We start from the raw sequence: 21,775 nt of genomic DNA, 5'->3' as shown, positions 1-21,775 counted from the left end.
GCATAAATTCTTTTTGTTATATGGTTTGGCTAGGTTTCATTTGCTGTAAAATGCCATTTTGGGTTATGTCTTTAAATTGAAATTTCTTGTTGTCCTTTTTATTTATAGGTAATATGTTTGGCTCTTACCATCTTCGCATTCCAGACAAAAGTATGTAATATTTGTTTCTTCATTTATTTCCATCATTCTTGCTAATAAAACTAAAAAAGGAAAAAAAAATAATAAGTACCTCTAAAACGTAGCGTTAAACCTTCCAATTCACTACTCCTTTTTTGATTACCGTCAGATTAAATAAAGGAAAGAAGATGCAAATTAGGGTGGAGTGAAAGTGTAGAAAACACATCATTGGGGAATATGTGAAATGAGTTTTCATTATATACAGTAGACACTCGTTTTACGCAGGGGTTACGTTACATTCCACGGAAATGCCGCATAAATCGAAGCTGCGTAAATTGAAACTGCATAAATCGAGACTTAATACTATTGTTAAAATAGGGGTTTGGTTCCGTAGATAACAGAATACTTCATTCTACTGATGACTAATTGTACAATAAGTTTAATATGTACTTATATCGACTTTTATGCCCAACATGCATAAAGAAAACATAAATTAATTTCATGTCCTGTTTATAAAGAGGAGCTAGCTATGATAGTCTTTTGGCAGTCATTAAGAATTTTCTCTGTAATTCTTTGCAGATCATTAACACATCCATGATCACTTGCGTCATTTCAATGATAGAATCTTCCTTCACTAACAAATCAGAAAGATCATTTCTATTGTCTAGGAATGGCTCAAAATTTCTACATAATGCACCCAATGTGTATGGGGGGGGAAGGGGGACTTCGGAGGAGCAGCATTTTTCTATTTTCAGACGAACTAAAAAAGAAAGAGAAGAAATAAAACAGGGGGAGGGGGGCGATTAGCTGATCAATGAACTGTAACTTTTGAATATTTAAATTCAAAAATTTATTTTTGAAAGAAATTAAGATTTCCCCTGACACAGGGGTGGCTCGTAGCTGTGGGCAGTTCCCCACCCAAAAAAATTGTAATTAATAAACAAAATTATTAACTATATAATTGTAATTATTGACAAAAATATCGCTTTGTGTTTCAATTTAAAAAGCAAAAAAGTAAGGCAAACAACAGATTTAAAATATGTCGCCCCCCCCCCCCTCCCCGCATATCTCTAAACATAGCCAGAAAGTTTTTAAATCCCATTAATTTTAGCGCTGTGCACAGCTTTCAGAGCTACGGGCTCGCTTTAAGTTGCCCCCGAATATAAGGGCCACACCTCTGCCCTTAGCCAATCGGAATGACTGAATCAGAAAGCAAAAAACGGCGGGTGATAACACCCGAAGGAATTCATTGCAACTTCAGGGTGGGCAAATTTCGCCGAGCAAGAATGAAATCCTAGTTGTTTAATACCAACCGAGAGCAGTAGCTTAGAGGGAAGAGTAGAGGTCAGCGGGTAAGAGTCTAGCAACGTCACTCTATAGAATAACATGTAAAAGGGCAGAGAATCGGCTGCCCCCTGCCCATGTGTCAGGGAAAACCTTTTATCGTGCCATTCTGCTTCTGGTTTTTTTTTTTTTTTTTTTTTTTTTTGTCTTAATTTTTTCCAAAAGGCATGGAGATTGCCAGTTTTATGAGATTCTGTGCATGTTTTACATTGCATACATATTTGTTTTTGGAGTTATTCTCAAAATTTCTGTGTAAAGACTTTCTTTTCGAATAGTAGAGCAGATTTTTTGGTCTGCACACAAAAAATAAAAAAAACGAAATGAAAGAAAACTAATACCTAATGATAATATTATCCAACACTTAATCTTTTATGTCAGTTTTAAGATTAATTTTTATAATTTTCTATGATTTCTCAGCAGCTTTTTTTTTTACTTATGTCCATTTTTTTTTTACCATAGTTACTTCTTGTCTTACCATTTAAATATTTGTGTAACAGTTATTTAATAGAGTTTTATTTATATATTTACTAATTCATTTATTATTACTTTGTAAAAAAGGAAGGGGGGAAAAAACTTCAGCCGTTCGTAATTTTTTTTACAAGTTAAAAAAAAAACAGTACTGGTCCGCGTGATTTTTTTTGAAAAGCTTTTGCAGGCCCGAATGTCAAAAAAAGTCGAGAGACACTGTAGAAATTACATTGCTGTTTTTCATCAGATTGCAGTTCTATTGATATGTACCCTAAATTTTTTTTTCTATCATATAGGTTTAATTTTGCCATTAATTAAAATATTTAAGATCCTTTCAAGGTAATGTGCCCATAACTGGTCGATTAAATATTTTTTAAAGAGTAAATGTGTAACTGTAATTAATTTTTCAGCCTCTCTTCCTCAAAATTATTATTTAATAATAATGATGATAAAACATAAGCTAAATTTGAAAGTCGATAAGTAAAAAATTCAGCAATAGGAATATTCTGTTTATTTCTTTTATTTACTTATTTTTGTTGTTGTTTAGACGGACCTTTTAGACATGATTTGTCAGTTATCCATGTTTTAATTTTAAGGTTGCTTCAATTGTTAAGTCAAGATGCTTATACTGTAATAAAGTATTTTTTTAAATATTGTTGAATACTTTTTTATGCCCTGTCCTGAAAATAATTTAATTCACCTGGCAAGACCATTTTTTGCGGTGGTGTTTTTAGTGGTAAGGGGTCTTTCTCTTTTTAAGAGTCTAGTTCCTTAATGTTTGAGGGTGTGTGCCACCTCTCTTGAAGAAAGGGGATGGCACATTTGATTAGATTAATACTTCTATTACAACATATTATTATTATTACTGCTGTTAATATTATTATCAATTTGATCGGTTAAGGGAAGCTGAGGGTTTCATTTAAAATATACGGGGTGTTCTGTTTTAACTATGAAGACCTTTTTTTTTTGCAACCGTTTGTCTAAGATGCATTCTTTCAATTGCAAAAATGTTCAAAATCAGATGCAGCGTTGAGATGCTAAAAGTTAAAAGCGAAAAAAAAAAAGTCAAAAAATAAAAATAATAACTTTTTATATGGGCCCTAGGTCTTCTAACTTATATTTAGGGAAATAATCTCCATTGAAATACATTACATACGCAAAAAATTTTAACATTTATGCAACCAAAACTCAAGGAGATATTAAAGTTTTAAGGGACCAGATAGAAGATGAAACAGGAACTTATTGTCCTTTCAGAAGAAAAGTTAAAAAAAAGCAAAGTTTTTTGATTTTCAATGATATTAAAAAACAAATGCAAATGTTATGCTAAGATACAAAAAACACTACAAAACCTCAATCAATTTGAAAAACAACACACTATGCTGACAAAAATTTTAAATCTTCGTACACTGCTATATTTTCCCCCAAAAGGTGTTATTGACAGTGAGTGTGAAGTAGTGTAAGTCACGAAACGCTGCGTTTCATATCTAGGTGAATATTGGTCAAACTATTGTCAAACTTTTTGTGTTGGAATTATTTTTCAATGGGGACGACTTCAACTATGGCTGAAAATAAACAAGGGGACTCCCTTGTATCATGAAAAATAAAATTTGATGGCATTATCGGTTTGTGTTATTGAGGAATTGCATTTTGTGTTTGGGTAACGGAGATGAGAATTTATTGTGTGACATGACTCCTTGTCCTACTAAAATGAACTAAAACACAATATTAAAAAATTAAATATACTTAAACAATTAGCATTTGAGACACTTGTGAAAGGAACAATGAATAAATAAGTATATGCTATTAATTAAACAAATTATTATGCAACAAAAAGTCACATAAGGTATGTGACATGCCACGGAGGTGAGAATTCACATGTTGTGAGCCAAAAAATTTCTAAAATAAAAAATATTATTAAAAAATTGTTGGCAGGTTTAAATAGATATATCTTGATGAAATTAAAAATCATTGATAAATGAATTGTTCCCTAAAGTTTTTACTGTAAAAGCCGTGTGACAGAAAAGTTACTTTTTGAAGAATGACCCATAAACATAACTGTGGGTCCACCCACTAAATTAAGGCACAAGCTGCCACATTCCTGACATTGCTATTAATTTATAAAAATCACTTTGTTTTCCAAAGACATTCTTATCTTCTCATCAATAATAAAGAATACTTTTGAAAAAAATTTAACTCAGCATTCTGGGGGGGGGACAAGCCCGGTGAGCCCTCCCTGGTTGCACCATTGTTCTGTTTTGACCCCTCTCTTACATGGTTGTAAATTCATTCATGTGAGTGCCAGTTAAACTATTAAAAGTAAATTTCGCTTGGAAATGCAGCAACATTTCCGCCCTTTCTTGAAAACATTAATTTTTTTAGGCATGTAATCCAAGTTTACTACTTAAATTTAGTAAACTAAGATTACAGGATTTTAGTAAACTAGGCCTATATATATATAGGGAAGCGAGGGGGAGGGGTCATCATCACTTTGTGATCAGGAACACGAGCCTCTTCTAGGCTTCCGATTGCTCACTGTGGTGCAGTTTAAAAACAGATAAACTATGGGTTCAAATTACTAATTGGTAGTTGACTACAAGGATACAACTTTTGCATAGAATTCATTACAATTGCATCAGTAACATACAAATTACATTTTATTATCATTTGAAAATTAGCCATAGATCATTTGAAAAACAATTTTAAAAAATCTTTTGCTTAAAAACTGGGGGGTACTCATGCCCCCCCCCCCCCAGTTTACGCTTATGTGTAATGGTATCCTATTGCAAGGACATATTCTAAAAATTTCTATAGAAATGTATTTATTTTAACTTAAATTAAATTAAAAAACTAGAGTTGTAATAGGCAATTTACCAATGTATTCTAGATTGAAATTCAATTATTTTACTTTACTAACAGATTGATTTTACTGCCTGTTCTGGAATATTGCTAGTTGCACTTCTGATACTGATTATCTTTGGATTTTTTGCAATTTTGTTTCCTGGGAAAGTAAGTAAAATCAATGTTAACAAAAACAATGAAAATATTTGCTATAAGAATCTGTGTGATACATAATGTGATTTGAATGTTTTGCAGCTCACTTATTTATTTTTTTGCATTATAGATTATGCAGTTGCTCTATGCATCAGGAGCAGCCCTGATATTTTCTGCTGTAAGTGTTCAAACTATACGTAATGTTGCCTGTTTTAATACTAACCCATAGTACTTCAATTTTAAATACAGAAGAACCTCGATTATCCGTATTACATTTATAGAGCTGAAAAAAATGTATTCACTTAAATGATAATTCTAAATTATGATAGTAAGAGCAGAACCATAAATGCGGAAAAATTCGCTTTATTTTGATTAAATGTACAACTCCTGCATAGGTCGTGCAATGAACAACATGGCGTATTTAGTGTGTCAGTCCGACACCGCTGCAGCTGGGCTATAAATGATAAATTGTTTGCAAGAAACAAGACTATAATTTTGTTACAATGCATTGTTTTTTGCTGCAATAAAAGATAACTCTGCTTATTTAGGAATGTGTTTTACTTATTACCCATATTATTTGGATTTTTGTTCATCTGGATTGCCTTTGGTCCCGGCTAGTCTGGATAAACGGTGTTGTAATTTAATGAAAATTAAATTTGCTTTACTCTTTTTAAAGTTGTACTTGGAAAATGGAATATATCTTGCAATGTAAAATGATGACATTTATTATATTGGGTCATTAACTCTTCTTTTCCAGTACCTTGTAGTTGACACCCAGCTGATGATTGGGGGAAAACATCAATATAGTTTGTCTCCAGAAGAATATATATTTGCTGCATTAAATATCTACTTAGACATTATCAACATTTTCATGTCAGTTTTGCAAATAATAGGATATGCAAGAGACTAGGTAAGGTACATTCACTTATCTTTGGGGGGGAGGGGATAATTTTTCTGCAATAATTTTTACAGAGATATTTGCTCAGTTAACTGTGCAAATAATTAAAAAGACACTATACGTAACTTTTAATATGTAATAAACTTTAATATATATACCGTGTACCAGTACAAAGAAGTTTGAAGCATCACTAAGCTGATTAAGTTCATTAGGTCACTGAAAGATTAGAGTTCAGTTCTACATAAGGTACAGAGCTGTATAATGCATTCTATTGGCACTTTTGCTTAACATAGCGGTCATTAAAAAACTTGACTTTTGAATTATAAGTATCAGTTCTTCCTTTTTTTAAATCACAGGACGCGGGAGCGTCCCAGCCGCCAAGAAAACCAAATTTCAGCAGCCAACAAAAGCAAATCCATCGCCAAGAAAGACGCAAGAAAAAACGCGACTAAGGAACAGTTTATACAAAGAACAAGTTGGGGTTTTCTGGGTTTTTCACCCCTCTGTATCTCAGCCCCATGAAGACCCCCGGAGTTGATTTTTGGTATACTCAATCTTTAGTGGCCCTGACGACATAAACCAAAATACAATCCCCAGGACCATCAGGGGGGGGGAGGAATTCAAGTTAGAAAACCGCTGTTCAAAAAAGTTTTCGCTTTCTTTGACAGAGTTACAGCCCAGACGATAAGACGAAACAAGCTGAAATTTCGCACACACATTCCTTGTTCCCTATACTGATGTGCGTTTTGTGCCATTTGACTCCCCCCCCCCTCCTCCCTCGTTTTTACCCCCCAAATTGTGCCTTCCCGGGGTTCTGTCACAGCCCCCGGGGGCTATGGTGATGATTTTTTGTATGCATATTTTTTGAGGGCCATTGAGCACATGGTGAATTCCAGCTAACATGAAACCAAGAAGACAGAAAATCAATTTAAACAAATCCCCAAGAGTTATATATCATTGGAAAGCTTATAACCCCCAAAACAAGAATCTAGTGTTGCTTTTTTCACATATTAGGTTTATTTAGTGGAGGAAGAGATGGTAAAATGTCTATTTTTTGTGTTTTTTAGCAAGTAAAATGATCATTTTTGTACCTTATTAGTAATGCAAATTGTGATTCTAAATTTAAATGGAGTAAATTTAATATTGATATAAAAACTATAAAAGTAAAATAAAACCACTTTTGGGCTTGTTTTGAATATAAATAGTCTAATTAGGGGCATAATTACAAATCATATATTATATGTAACTATAGGCGTCGGAACCGGGGGAGCTTGAGCTACCCCTGGAATATTTCAAACCAGCTCAGCTCCCCCGGAAAATTCTAGCACTGCAGCTTATTGCCGTGCATTGATTTCCTCAAACCTGATTTCAAAAATGTGATCTGCATTTTCTAGGAATTTCGGAATTTCCACCCAATAAGCAACAAAAGCAGGAGGCAGACGGAGTGGTCAGTGCACTTGAATTCACCTTCACCCTTTTTTCACTGTTAAAACATCTCTTGATTCCAGAAATGCGGAAAACTGGGCTCTACCCCCGCGGCCTGCGAAAATCAGTACCAGTACCAATATGGATTTGCTCCCCACCTTGAGCTCGTGTTTTGGCTTTCAAGAGCGGCATTGCAGTTCAGTTCATATTCTTATTAATTTTGCATGCGTTTTTTTTTTTGTCCAGTGCGGTGTCGAATCCAGAATTTTGTTCTGGGGGCGGCTGAGGTCTCCTTGTCATTACCAAAGTTTGTCGATGTAAACGAAAGTGTTCTGTATCATTATCTGCTATCTAGGGGTGTTAATGACTAATGAATCTTTCTGAGTTACATTTGAAATTATCTAAAATTTGGTATTCAGTATTAAAATTTCTAAATTTTAAATGTATATTCAAAGTTTTTTCATTCGTTTAGACATATTTGTTATGCAATTTGAAGGCAAAATTTTCAATTCTTGTTAAGGATGCAAAACAATTTCGCTGACAAGGTGATGTAAATGAAATAGAAGAAAGAAAAGCTGAAAGATGCTAAACAAATAGTGAAAAACAGCGAGAATGAAGACAAAATTTTAAGAATTGATATTAAATACGAAAGTTAAAGAGAGAGAAAGAAAGAAAAACAAGTAGCTATTATATCTACACTTTTTTCTCCTTTCCTTCTTTCAGTGAGTAAATGTATAAATATTTGGTTCAGGTAGGAAAAAAGTTCAGAAATCTGAAGGGAAATTTCGGAAAACTAACACTCCTGTTACTATCGCAAATTTGTGTATCAACCTTAAGAAGAGCGAAAACAAATTAATTGATAAAGATAGAATGGATGTAGGAAATTATATGTATTTTTTTAACATTAAGATGCATAGACAGAGGGTGAAAGAATTTATTTCTGGTATGGGGGTGGCTGCAGCCTCATAGCCCCCCCCCCCCTGGATTCGCCATTAGTCCAATGATCACAAAAAGAGATAATAATGACCCAGTTTGGCATTTAAAGATGAATAACATGGAATTTGCTCCAGACATGACTGAAAAAGGGTTACTAAGGTTATTTGTACTTGTTCAAATAATGTTGAACTTGTTCAAATAATTTCAACTTTCCAAAAACTGACAGTGGCTCCCAAAAGTATTCGTACACTTACGATTTTCAACCAAATACACCATTATCGATTCGTTAAAATTAATATTTTGGAACGGGTATTTAATTATAAGATCTTTGATTTATTTTTTAACAAACCTACATGAAAATTGTTAATAACATAATAAAACTTGATTTTTAAGAAATCAATAATCAAAATGCCAGAAACTTGATCTCACAAAAGTCTTCGTACACTTTGAAAAAATGTCAAAAAACTAGTAAATAATCTAATTTTTTACTAAGTTATTATTTAGTAGAATATCATGCAGTCTCAGAAACAGCTTTTAAACGTCTGGGAATAGATTCCATTGTTTTTTTTTCTTTCTTTTTTTTCCGCACTTCGAGTCTTACTGTTTCTAATTCGTTTTCCGTTTCAATAGTGTATTTTCGTAATATATCCACCAGATATCTCCAAATATGTTCTATTAAGTTTAAATCTGGCGATTGAGGAGATATTTCTAAGTTTAATGACAATATTTGAGGCATCAAACGCAAACGTATGCTTCTTATCGTTCCATTGATTAAAAAAGTTTCTGATCGCCAAATTTTGGGTTAATAATTTAAAATTGTTTTTAAAAATATTTCACTGAACAGCATGATTCATCGAAAGATTTCAAACTTCCAAGTCCTGCACCTTCACCGTCCTGATTAACTGATCCCAACTAAGTTCAATAGATTTAATTTCTCATTTTTTTTCTATTTACAATTATGCAACAATTCAACCCAAAATGTTGAATTTATTTTTATTTTTAAATAAGACGATGTTCAAAATGTTTTGAGCTTATTTATCATTGATTTTACGGCGGAAAACGTAAGCTTTCTGTTTTTCGCACGAACAAGAAAATTTCTGCAGGAAGAGGGTCCATTTAATCCAGGTAATCAGAGAACTTGGCGAATAATTTTAAGGGAAAATTAAACGAAAATGTTTCATTCAATTCTGCAGAAAATTTTTCATCACTCAAAGGTGTATTTTAACTGTAAATCTCCGATCACGCTTTGTTAACTTTGCATTTGAAATTTTATTACGTACCTTGTTTTCGATCCGTTTCTTGTCTTTAAAGCATTTTATCAAGCACTTCACTATAGAATGGTATAAAATAACTAATTTAGAGACATTTCAAGCCAATTTACGGCTACTGAGAGAGAAAAAACATCAAATTTCAAATTGTGTTTTTGGTTTCTGCGCATAGCTGCCATTTTAAAATAATAAGCAAAATATTAGGGCATAAATAATCAAAAAATTAAAGCCAAATGACTTTGCAGTGTGTCAACACAATGCAAAAATAATAAAAAAAAACAATTTATGATAATTTTAATCATGAATTTATTCGAAAATATTTCAGTGTGCGATGACTTTTGTAGTGTATTTTTTTCTCTGACCCTTCGTCTTTTGACAAATTTCAAAAATAAAATCTGGCAATATTTTGAAAAAAACTATTGGGTTTTATTCAGAATGGCATAGGAGTGGTGTGAAAAAAAAGGACTTCATATTCGAATTCAGTTTTGCGTTATTTTGATTTTACTACAAAATTTCATGGTGTACGAACACTTTTGGGAGCCACTGTATCTCATTTTAAGTTATCAGACCCCTCAGATTATACTTTACAAAGTTACAGTTATTCTTGTTTTTTGAGCAATCACGATTGCTTATTGCTTTTATTTGACTGTTTTGATGTGCTATCATTTTATTTTCCCGCCAGCACCCTCTGCAGCACCATTGTCGACCGGCCTCACGATGCTGCTCTTCTAGCGAAAACCATCTCCAGGTAGAGTCAATATCCTACACTTACACGCATACATACACGCACATACAAACAAACACATACACACACACACATACATACACCTACACACATACACACACACGCATACATACGGACATATACACACACACCTACACACAACTACCCACACACTCATGCCTGCACAGAGACACATACACATTCCCCCCCCCCCTACCACAAACACTGATACACACAACTACCCACACACTCATGCCTGTACACAGACACAAACACACACGCCTACATACACACACACACTCGTGATTGCGAAAAACATAATTTGAATTCCAGATGTCAAAATTAAAATTAATTTTTTTTTTCTCTTTTTTTGCTTTCTTAAAATTAGGATTTTTTTTATCACTTACAGATTTATTTTTATGCCAAAATTGTTACCTTTCATCTATTATTGCAAAAAAAAAAAAGCCAACAATATTTTATAGTTTCTATCAAAGACTCAAAGACTTTAAACTAAAAATTTATCTGAACAATGTGATATATAGTGAATAATTCATTTTAACACATATCCAACGTTCTGTTTTTCCGCCCTCCTGTTTCATCTATTCCCCTTTTTCTAGTTCTCAAAAAATAAGAAAGTCTTCTAAATGCTACGCTGTCGAAGCATCCGCTTTCCTCCAAAATTATTACAGAGTGCCTCAAATTTTGTTTTCAAGGCTCAATTCCCTGAAAATTTTCGGAAGAGAGTCCTTTGAATGCCTTGCCCTCCAACAACATGGGAGATTATGTAATATTCCGTTTTTGGGACTTCAATTTCAAAAAAATTGCTGGACCCCTAACGCCAACAAATATGATCCACAGTCGCGTTTTTCAGCAACTACAATTTTGAAAAAAATAAGAAGAAGAAACCTTTGAACCGTTTCTGATTACATCGTTGAAAAACGCTCTCTATTAGGACTTCAATTTTGAAAAATTTCCAGAGTAGAGCCCTAGTACAGCCTTTTCCCCTTCTATCATTGAAGGTTGTCTACAGTTACGTGACTTCCAATTTGAAATATTGGGACGGAGATGTAAATCGTTCGAAAAATCGATAGAGAATAATCCTTCGAGTCATATTTTCACTAAAGGCAACAAATATGGTATATAATCGCGTTTTAAAACATTAATTTCGAAAAAATTTTAGGGAGGGTATTTGAACCTTTTCTCCCCTTAACATTATCAAAGATCACCGATAAGTTCGATTTTAGAACAAGAATTTTGAAAATTTTCCGGGAGAGACCCCGAAACACCTCTATATCTACGTGCTCATCTTCAAGTACTAACCGACTCCTTTTCAAAACCAGAAGTTTAATCACCTCATTCTCTCCGTAAGCAATTGTATATATACAATATTCAATAAGAGATGGAAGCTTCGAAGCCAATTTTTTACGGGGAAAAACGTTTAAAATCCTCCCTTCTTCCCCCGCCACCCCCCCCCCCCAAAAAATTATTTTCTGGTTGCCCCTCTGCTTCTGCCCCTTAGATTCCAGACACTTCTTATACTGTGTCCCAGCTCCCCCTACTTCTACAAAGTTCCTGCGCCTCTGTATGTAACGTCCGTTACAAAAAGGTAAATAAATTCTCCTCACATTGTGAAACATTTTTTAAAAAGTTTTGTTCTAAATTATTTTCTTTATTTTTAGGTTAAAGCAACTATGATTCCCAAAATTTATATGATTATAATAAAAACCATGCAGAAACAGGCATATAACGGAAGTTACATAAATTTGTAACAGATGTTACAACTTGAATGTAACATCCGTTTTACATTTTTAAATGCAATTATAAAAATATTCAACACATCAAACAATTCATAAAGTCCATGGTTGCAAACATGTAGCCAGGGTTGGACTGGGTCCTGAAAAAAGCACATGCCAATGGGGTGGGGGGTATAGACAATCATTTTTGGGGAGCGAATGGCTAATGACAAATTAACATAAAATGAAATATATAAATATATATAAAATTGAGGTACGATTAATTTTTTTTTTAATCGTGATTAAAGGGGTTGTAATTAGAAGTGTTTCAAGTAAAAAGAAAGGGGAAAAAGGAATTTTTACCAGTATTTTGGTTCTACTCAAATAGTTCACAGATTGATTCATTTGTGGACTCGAGAACTATTTCTAACAATCATTTAGATCCTCAATGGTACTTTTTACTTATTAAGAAAATATGCAATATCAAGATGGTATTCTTTTTACTAGTTTTCGTATCAAATGTGATGAAATAAACAAAGAAAGATAATTACAAAGATTAAAATTGTAAATATAGTTTGAAGATAAATAGTGACATACTTAATATTTGATTAAGGGGTTTAATTTTCTTCCATAAATAGGGTGCCAAGGGGCTCTAAGCCTTAGCTAAATTTTGCAAAATTTTATTTCTGAAAACAGCTTGCAATGATCTTTGATGATATTAGGCGGGGGAAGAGAATTTCGGAGGCTCTTATCCGGAATTTTTTTTAAACTGAAGTCTTTAAGTCTTTTAAATCATGATGGTTGGCCATCTTTGGTAGTGTCAAGGAGACGAATTCGTGATCTCTTTCTCAAGCACTTGATATTGAAACAACAAAAACAAGATTTTAGACAATTTTAAATATGTCATGGAAAGGAAGGAGTGACATCTCTCCCCAATCACATTTTTAGAATTGAAGCTCTAAAAACGCGATTGTAGGGACCATCTTTGAGGTAGGAAAAGGACGGCATTCAAAATTTTCTCTCTTGGAAATGTTTTTACATTGAAATTCTGACCCAATTTTAGACTTTTTTTTTTTTTTTGTAATGTTGGTTGTTAATGCTTAAAAACTCTGATGACCATGGGCGGATTTATGGGGGGTCAGAGGGGGGCAATGCCCCCCCAGTTTTGGGAGGACTTTATGTAGTAACAACACATCTTCCAAAAATTTAAAAAAAAAAATCATTTTTTCGTTTTTGAATAGTTCAGAAGAGCATGGGTGGATTTATAGGGGGGGGGGCAAAGGGAACAATGCTCCCCAGTTTTGGGAAGAGTTTATATAGTAACAACTTATCTTCCAAAATCTTAGAACAACAAAAAAAAAAGAAATCATGATTTTTTTCTTCTTTGAATTGGAAATTAAAGTTTATTTTTTCTTTTGAACTTAAAATAGCCGTTTCTTGCAAAGATTGAACACTACTGTACAAATGTATAATCTACTACTCAATTTCAGAGGCTGGAAAGTGCAAATTATTGATAGTTTCTAAAATCCCTGAAAAGAATTGGCGCAGTATAGCCTACAAGGGCTCTTGAATGAAAAACCCAATCTAACCAACCAAACCTTGAAAATAATTAGACAAGGCTTTGAAACTCCTAAGCAAAGTGTGCTTCAATTTTATTTCTTATCAAGTGTATAAATTAAGAATTGTTCAAATGGGTAGTATGTTACTCTCTTGATACCTATTCTCTAAATCTGTGCACCATTTCTTTTAAAGTATTAACTTGCATCACAAAGCACTTTTAAAGCGTATATCTTTAAAAAAAATTATTTGCCAATTAACCCTTATAAGACTTCAAAATGCAGAATTTTATATCCATTTTAGATAATTTCCTCCGGAGGAGTAACCCCCGGACCCCCTAAAACTGGAGATATTCTATATCCCACTTAAAAGGGAGCACTGCGTTACTCTCTTAATACCAGCCCCCTCTCTTTTAAGGTCAATTTAAAAAGGACAGCATGATTACACACAGTACTGAAAACGACACATAAAAAGTAAAGAATGGCCTTACGCATCGCAGAAAACAGACAAAAACATGGGAGGGGGGGGGGAATTAAAAATGTTGCTCCAAAAAAAAAAATCCTGCCACCCCAGGAACTCAGTCCTAAATCCGCCTATGCTGATGACAGGGCTTGAAGAGTAGTGAAATTCAGTACCATCCATGAATCTAGTCACATTGACTCAAGTTTGAAGGTTAGGAGATTGTACAGTCCCTTCAAAGATGGAGAAACTCAAAATTACAGACCAGCAGGAGCAGATTAAGAGGGGGTCCATGTCCCCCTCTCTCCAAACCTTATAAACTTTGGAAAAAATTTCGGAAAGAAAAAAATATATTTAAAAAAATGACGAAAGTTAAAAAAAAAAAAGAATCTTATCAGATGTGTTTTACTTTAAATAAAATTAACTCCTCGTTAGGGCGGAATTATTTCCTTTCCCTTGAAATAAAAATAGTTATTTTTATTTTTAAAATTTTCAGACATTTTTTCATGATATCAATTTAGAGGCTCATTCAACTCATTTTCTGACCGGATGTAGCAACTCGGGCCATGCATGGAGGGTAGATCAATGGCACAGGTTGTGCCATTGATTTTTTTGAGGGGAGAGTATTAATTATCTATTTTGGTTTGGGCTCTCTTGGGAGGACGGACACCTGTGAGAATTGAGCTAATTTGAGAATGCCCCTCTCCCAAATGATCCAGCTAAATCCGCCACCGTCTCTGCCAAACATCGGGAACATTTATATTATAAGAATTATATTAATAACAGTTGTTTTTAATGGTGAGATATATCCTGGCCAAGTCCAAGAAATAATTGAGGGTACAGACCGGGAACTTTTCGACACTGGTCTGAAAAGAACTTGAAATGAGCAGGAAAAAACAGATGCAGAATGGTACAAGGTAAATCAAGTTTTCCGGAAAAATCAGTGCTCCACTGAGGCTAGTTTAAGCTCAAGGGTTATTTTCATTTAATGTGAATAAAATGCAAATATGTTTTTAAATTCATGAAATGTAAACATTCTTTTTAGTGAAGTAAAAGTCACAAAAATATCATTGTGCGCAAAAGTGTTTGTCGAAGGTATTTTTTTTAATATTATAATTAAGTTATAGGTTTAACTTTTTACAATTATAGTATGAAATAATTGACTATGACTTTGGTTTTATTATATGGTCTATAAGAAATTAAGGTATCACCTTTCAACTATTAATTTATCATTCATTACATGCATACAACATGTCCGTGTCATACAGTGTAACATCCGTTACAGAGATTTTAAAAGTTTTTAATACAAAAGAGAATAACTGAATTTTAATACCAAGGTTCTGTTAAATTAGAGGCATGTTTTGTGATGTTAAATCAAAAAAATTTGAACAAATTTACATAATAGTTTCACAAACTTTTTAATCTGATCATGCCATAGCACAAATGATGATCAACTTTATGTAACGTCCGTTACAGTTAAATATCATTTATTTTTTGCAGCTTAAATACAAAAATAAATTTTGAAGCCGGGTTAAAGTAATCTTCAGTCTTGGTTTTATCAAGAAAAAATAACTTGCTCCTATTTGGAAGCATTTATATGCATCTCATAATCTTTTTATTATTGATTTTGTGTGTGAATGTAACGTCCGTCACAACGGGATTCACCATATACACAAAAATTCAACCCCCAGGGACATCATGGGCTGGAGTAATTTAAGTTTGAAAATCACTAATTTCCCCTAAATTCTTACGTACTGACTCTCAGCTCATAGGGTTTGCTAATCTCCGACTGCAATTGCAAGGCTACAACAGATCTAAGATCAAAGTTATTCAATAGTTTTCTTAGGAAAGGAAATTCAATCAAGACTAATAAAACATATCCAACAGTCAGTGGCGGATTGGTTGAAAAAATCGGCCCTGGCATTACGAGATGTAGCGGCCCCAAAGCTCTTATAGATATTAAATTTTACTTAACGATTGGGATATCCCTTAAATATGAGGACTTAGCTTTCTGACTTCTGGGAGTCATTAAAGTACTGGCAATATAAAATTAATGGAAAGATTAACATTGAGTTTGAAATAGGGGGTCCGGGGGCCTCTCCCCCGGAAAATGTTCAAAATTGTAGTCTTAATTACTCATCTTTAAACAATATTTGGTGATGTTAAGGGAGCGTAGGTTCAGGGTTTCTCCAGCTGCAATTTTTCGCAAGTGGAAATCCAAAAACAGAATTTTAAATTATATTTGAGTATATGGTATGAAGAGCGGTTCCGGGGGCTCTTCTCTGAAATTTTTAAAAAAGTATTAGCTCTGAAAACGCAGTTTTAGAAGATCTTTGGTGATTTTAAGTCCAGATAGATTTTGAGGCCATCCACCAGAAAATTTTTAAATTGAAGTTTTAAAAGCCTTTTTTGGTAAAGACTAGTGCACTGGCAGTTACTCGAAAGTTAAGTTCCAAAAACGAAATTTTTGCTAATCTTCAGTGATGTTAGGAGAAGGAGTTTTCAGGAGATTCACCCCAGAAAATTTTCGAAATTGAAGCACTAAAAACCAGATTTAAAACGTTCTTCATTGATGATGCCGATAGAGAGGAGGGGACGGTGCGCTTTCTCGGAAAATTTTCGATACTGTTAATTTAAAAACACATTTTTAGACCATCTTTGGTAATGTTAAGAAAATGGGAGAGGTTCGAGTACTTTCCTCCAGCAAATTTTCGAAACTGGAATTCCATGTTATGGTGGGAGTGGATTTGGCTGTTTTCTTATGAAGTTATTCAAAATTGAAGCCCGAAAATTTTAATTTTACACGATCTTCGATGATATTAGGAGGGCGGGGGAGGGGGGGTTCTGGGGACTACGGAATTCTTTCGACATTGGTTTTTATCAACTTATTTTCTTTTTAAACTGAGGGGTCCGAAACCGTGAGTTTGTACAGCATACAGAATACTTTGTTTCGTCAAAAAATGTTTGAAATTCACATTTCGGCGGCCTTTGGCTTTTGATTTGATAATCTTAATAATCTAGAGTCTTTCATACTCCTCAATAGTATTTTAAGATTGCATTTTTTAAATAATTTTATGGAAAAAAATATTTATTCACTTTTATTCCAATTGTTACAAACAGGGTCGCTGAGAGCAAAAGTGGATCAGGGGGAAAAAATGACATAGGCCAATTGTTTCACAGGCCCCCTTCTACACCTTTCACCATTAAGATATTTTACCCTCTGAACGAGTTCAATTCCGAGCCAGGCCCCTATTCTCCAACTAAGCTGACATGACCTCACGTCAGTCCTTGTTGTAAGTTGCATTTTATAGCAATTGTGAATTGTCATTTATAAATAAAAGCGTCAAATAGACCAAAAGTAATTTAATTTTCTACGACCGCTAAGGTTTCCCTGTTTTTTTTTTTTTTTAATTTATACATTTATTTTTCATTACAACACTAATAACATATTGGCAGCCCCAGGGTCCGACTAACTAAAAGTTAGGCCCTAGGCCGATATTAATTTGGAGACCCCCTGAACACTGTGCAGTGTTTGATTTATATTTTTAAAGCATAGCACTTTTGGGGGCCTCTTTGTCTAATCACACAACTATGTTTAAATCACTTATGTACATTTATGAATCCCCTTTGGGCACCTTCATAATCGTGACCAAGTAAATTCGTTACTGGCAGAATGATTAAAAATCCCCCTTTAAAGAAGTTTTTTCCCAATTAAAGAGTCATATTTTTTAATTTTTAAAAAATACATGTATTTCTCATATTGTTGCAATGCTATGCATAATTCTTTTAAACATTTGGGATCACTTAGGAACATGGGGCCCAGACCTAGACCTAGTCAGCCTGTGTGGTAATCAGGCCCTGGGCAGCCCCATTTCAGAAATCCCCCCCCCCCCCTGGTGACGGCGCTGCCTCCCTCCACCAGCAAGCTTGCAAGCTTTAGCCCATGCATAAAGATGAGCTGAGGCTGTGTTTTGTGAATTTGCGTTATTCTAAACACATGCACGCAAAATTTATTTTGCTGTTAGTAGACAGGTCCGAAAGACTTTGCTGTTAGTTGGTCGGCACGAAGCATGACCGGCCCACCGGGCAAATGCCCGGCTGCCCGCCGGCTGTATCCGCCACTGCCAACAGTTGCAACTAGACGTTAAATCGCAGATACCACAAATTTGCCACAGCAAAGAAGCGTGAAGCTTTTCAAAGTGAAGTGGTTGCTTGGTGAGCAAAAAGCTTCCCGCCAAACAAAATAAACAATTTAAAGGATCTATCCATATTTCTGAGGAGTTGAAGGTGGTAGGAGGTTCTAATGGAAGTAGGTGTGATGAAAGAGTTGATGGCAGTTTGGTAGATACTTTGCGGGCAAACTAGATATCATAACTTTTTAAGGCTGAGGGTTTTTGAGTTTAGGATGTGTGTGAAGGTCTTTTTTGTGCGGAAAAGTTAAGTTTCTTGGCGGGGAAATTTTTACAACAGGGTTGTTTTTGACGAGATCTAACATTACACCTTCACAAACTGTTTGGATCATCTGGAATTTCAGATTTCTGAGACTCCTATTTATCAGGGGTGCCCATAAGGGGGGAAGGGACGTGGCACAGGCTGCATCATTAAAATTTTTAGGGGTATTTTCTCATTTCGGGGGGGGGGGCTCTCCAATATTGAGGGGGTGCACCCTTGCCTTTAGGGGGGCACTTCTATATTTACAAGCATAATTTGATGAAATCAATAAGTCAGAGCAAGCTTGTCTTAAAAGCAAGCCCATCATTTAGTATTTTAGGATGGGAAAATTGCTTTCTACCACTTGTTGCATTATATTTGCTGAAATTTTCATAATCCGAAGAAATTGTTTATAAAACTTCAACTCCATTTTTTTTTTCATTAACACAGCTTGCCTGATTTAACTTTAGCAAAGATTTTATGGAAGCTTTCTTTTGGGTATGGAATCAGCATTACTACATATAAGCAAAATCTCAAGTACAGAATGGAAATATACAAACTGCAGGAGTAGTACGTCGACTACAAAAATTTTCAGGTCCGTACAACTTTTAACTGTCCATTTGTACGTCCTGAGGTTTTAAATAATATAAAAAAAAATTAAATAATATGTAAAACTAAATTAGTATGACAAATAGAGTCAATTAGCAGTTTTTTTTTAACTGACATATTCCAATGACTAGGGAAGAGAAGAAAACAACAGGCGTGTTTTTGTTCACCAATACTGGTAAAGGAATCAAGCCCACGACATGTTAGTGGTGTTACCCTTTTGGGAAGAATAATAATTGGGGGCAGAGCTCCATTAAGATTATACAAATTTTTATTTATCCATGTAGACTAAGATCGATATAGCTTAATAGTGATCTGAAAGTCTTAGTATTAAGTACTGTCAAAATGTGTATTAGTAGAGTAGTTGTTCATGAAGTAATTTGAAACAACAATATAACCCCGATTTAACAATTGTTAAGGGACTGGAACATAGGCGAATTTAAGCTGTGAATTTTGGGAGTGCAACAATACTGGCAATCGAGGGGGGGAGGTGCAGGGCTGCCAATGACGACTAAAACTGCTATTTTGACAGCAAAAGTTAGTCAAAATAACGGAAAAAACGACTATTTTTGCAATCAATTGTAAAAAAAACAGCGACTATTTTAGTAAATGTAAGTTTAGTAAATATTGAAAAACGCTACTTTTTTTTTCTTTTTTTCTCCTGGGAGAAAAACTTAGTAAAAAAAATGAAAATTCGCTTATAATAGGGGACGCTGCTGTACCCACCGATCCAAAAAAATTTCTGGCAGAATCTACAGCTTATCATTAAAAATCAGAAACAAAACCTTCAAAATATAGGAAATCATGATAGCTACAACAAAAATAAATAATACAATACACGACAGACAAAAAAAAAAAAAGAAAGAAATTGCTCATGTTATTTTTTACTTAGATCCTACTAAAACCAAAAAAATTGTGATTATTTTAGCAGAAAAAGTGCAATACCAAAATTACAACTAAGTTCTGTGCAACAAAACACTTTTGTTTGTTTTTTTATACTTTTATGACAAAGTAGTGAATGACTGAAAAAAGATTTTGTCAAAAGAAAACCAAATTTACATTTATGTTTCAGTTACTCTTTAAACTCTTATGTATACATTGCATTTTTTTTGTTACATGATATCTAATCTAAACCTTGGTGAATAAGATTTTTTTTGTATCTTTTCAAAATAATTTCTCACATAGTTTCATCTTAAATGTGTGTTTTATATGTTTACAATTTACAACTGATATTATCTCTACTTAATGAGCATTATGAAAGAAAAAAGTTAGCATTATTAAAGCTTATAAAATTTGCTTACATTTTATTGTATCAAGGAATTTATTTAACACAAATTTTGAAATTTAATTATCTTTTCATGCTACTTTTTTAAAGTGAGAATAATTGCATTTCACTGCTGCACTAATACTCTAGTGTATAAATATTATTATACAATACACATTCATACAAAAAAAAAAAAGCTTTATGACTAAAAAGTGGAAATCATAGCAAAACATTTTATACCCAATTTTATTTTTTATGGGTGTTAAGTTGAAACCTATAACATTTGTTAAAGTGCAATTTCTAGTGATTGATTCAAGAATGAAATCAAACCACATACAAATAGCTCATCAAATGATCATAAAATCGATCCTGTAGGGTTGTAAGAATCACTCATATGTATACATACACAATACAAGAATACTACTACCCAACTATTTTTCAATGTCTGCGTCATCTGCTCCAATTCAATGATTGTTTAGCATTGCTGGAATTTTTTTCACTTCTCAAAGAATGAGGAATCCTCCCTCAATAATTGTCCTCCATCGTACCACCAGCAGAAAAACACTTGGTTTAAACCAAACAACCCTGATACAAAAAGTTCAATAGATTCAGGAATATCACTCACACGAACCATTTCAAGACACAAAAGCAAACAATCTGCAAAAAGGAATAGATTTTAATTGCAGTCACCAGCATTTAATCAATGGTGCCGCCAGTTATGAATTGGTGAAAATTTATAGAAGAAAAAAAAAAAGAAAATATTCTAACTGGCAATGTGGTGTGCTGCTGTTAGAATATATTAAGTCAGGGATTAGGAAACACACTTCAGTGATAAATTTTCTTTTATAAAAAAGTGGGCCCAACCATACCGACTGTTAATCCACGAGAAAACAAAACACATAAATTACTGACAGGGAAACACAATGAACTTCAAAATGGAATGTATTTTAAATTACATTAAATGTTATTTGCACTCTTTTTTTTTTACAGGTGTCATAGCAGACCTGAAGAAAATCTTGCTCTCTTCAAAGATAAATTTTCCACGGAATGGTGCAAAAATGAAAGTCTAATTGAGAGACTCAACTTTGATCTGTGAATGTTGTTTTACTTGTAATTTTAATGTTTCATCTAGTCATTTACAGCTGTTATTCCTATTTGCAATTGTTAAGTGTTATTGTATTATTCGCTCTATCTAAATAAAGAAATTTAAAATCTGCATTGATATTGATAAGATCTACAGTGGAATCCACTTAACTGGACCACCGGTGAATAGGACTAGAGTGCCTTGAATGATTAGAGTGACGACAAGCACACCCTCCTGAGAAGCGTGGAAGCGCCTCTCTCCGCCGAAGAGCATCTTGACGAAAGTCTCGTAGACTTAACCTAGGAAGATTGGATAGGTTTCAGAAAAACGCTTTTTTTGTGAATAATCAGTTTTGTACTGACATTTCACCTTATGTCTCAAGTGCATAAATGTATGGACTATCAGTTTTTATTATTTTTGGAACTCTAAGCGAGAAATTGATTTAATTATAGAGCATTCATCTTGGGATT

General features: G+C 33.8%; 1 protein-coding gene across 1 annotated transcript in view; it reads left to right on the top strand.

The window, feature by feature from the left end:
• Nucleotides 1-21,402, top strand: part of LOC129233298 (protein lifeguard 1-like) — a 61,915-nt gene extending 40,513 nt beyond the window's left edge. The window contains exons 8-12 of the mRNA XM_054867351.1: nt 109-150; nt 4,846-4,935; nt 5,051-5,098; nt 5,678-5,830; nt 21,212-21,402. Of these exons, the coding sequence (XP_054723326.1) occupies nt 109-150; nt 4,846-4,935; nt 5,051-5,098; nt 5,678-5,830 (333 nt within the window). The 3' untranslated portion in view covers nt 21,212-21,402. The remainder of the gene's footprint in view (nt 1-108; nt 151-4,845; nt 4,936-5,050; nt 5,099-5,677; nt 5,831-21,211) is intronic.
• The last annotated feature ends 373 nt before the right edge of the window (nt 21,403-21,775 follow it).

Source organism: Uloborus diversus, unplaced genomic scaffold, assembly GCF_026930045.1.
Source record: "Uloborus diversus isolate 005 unplaced genomic scaffold, Udiv.v.3.1 scaffold_317, whole genome shotgun sequence".
NCBI classification, from domain to species: Eukaryota; Metazoa; Arthropoda; class Arachnida; order Araneae; family Uloboridae; genus Uloborus; species Uloborus diversus.
The sequence above is the reverse complement of the archived record's forward strand: the minus strand, read 5'-3'. Positions and strand labels throughout refer to the sequence as shown.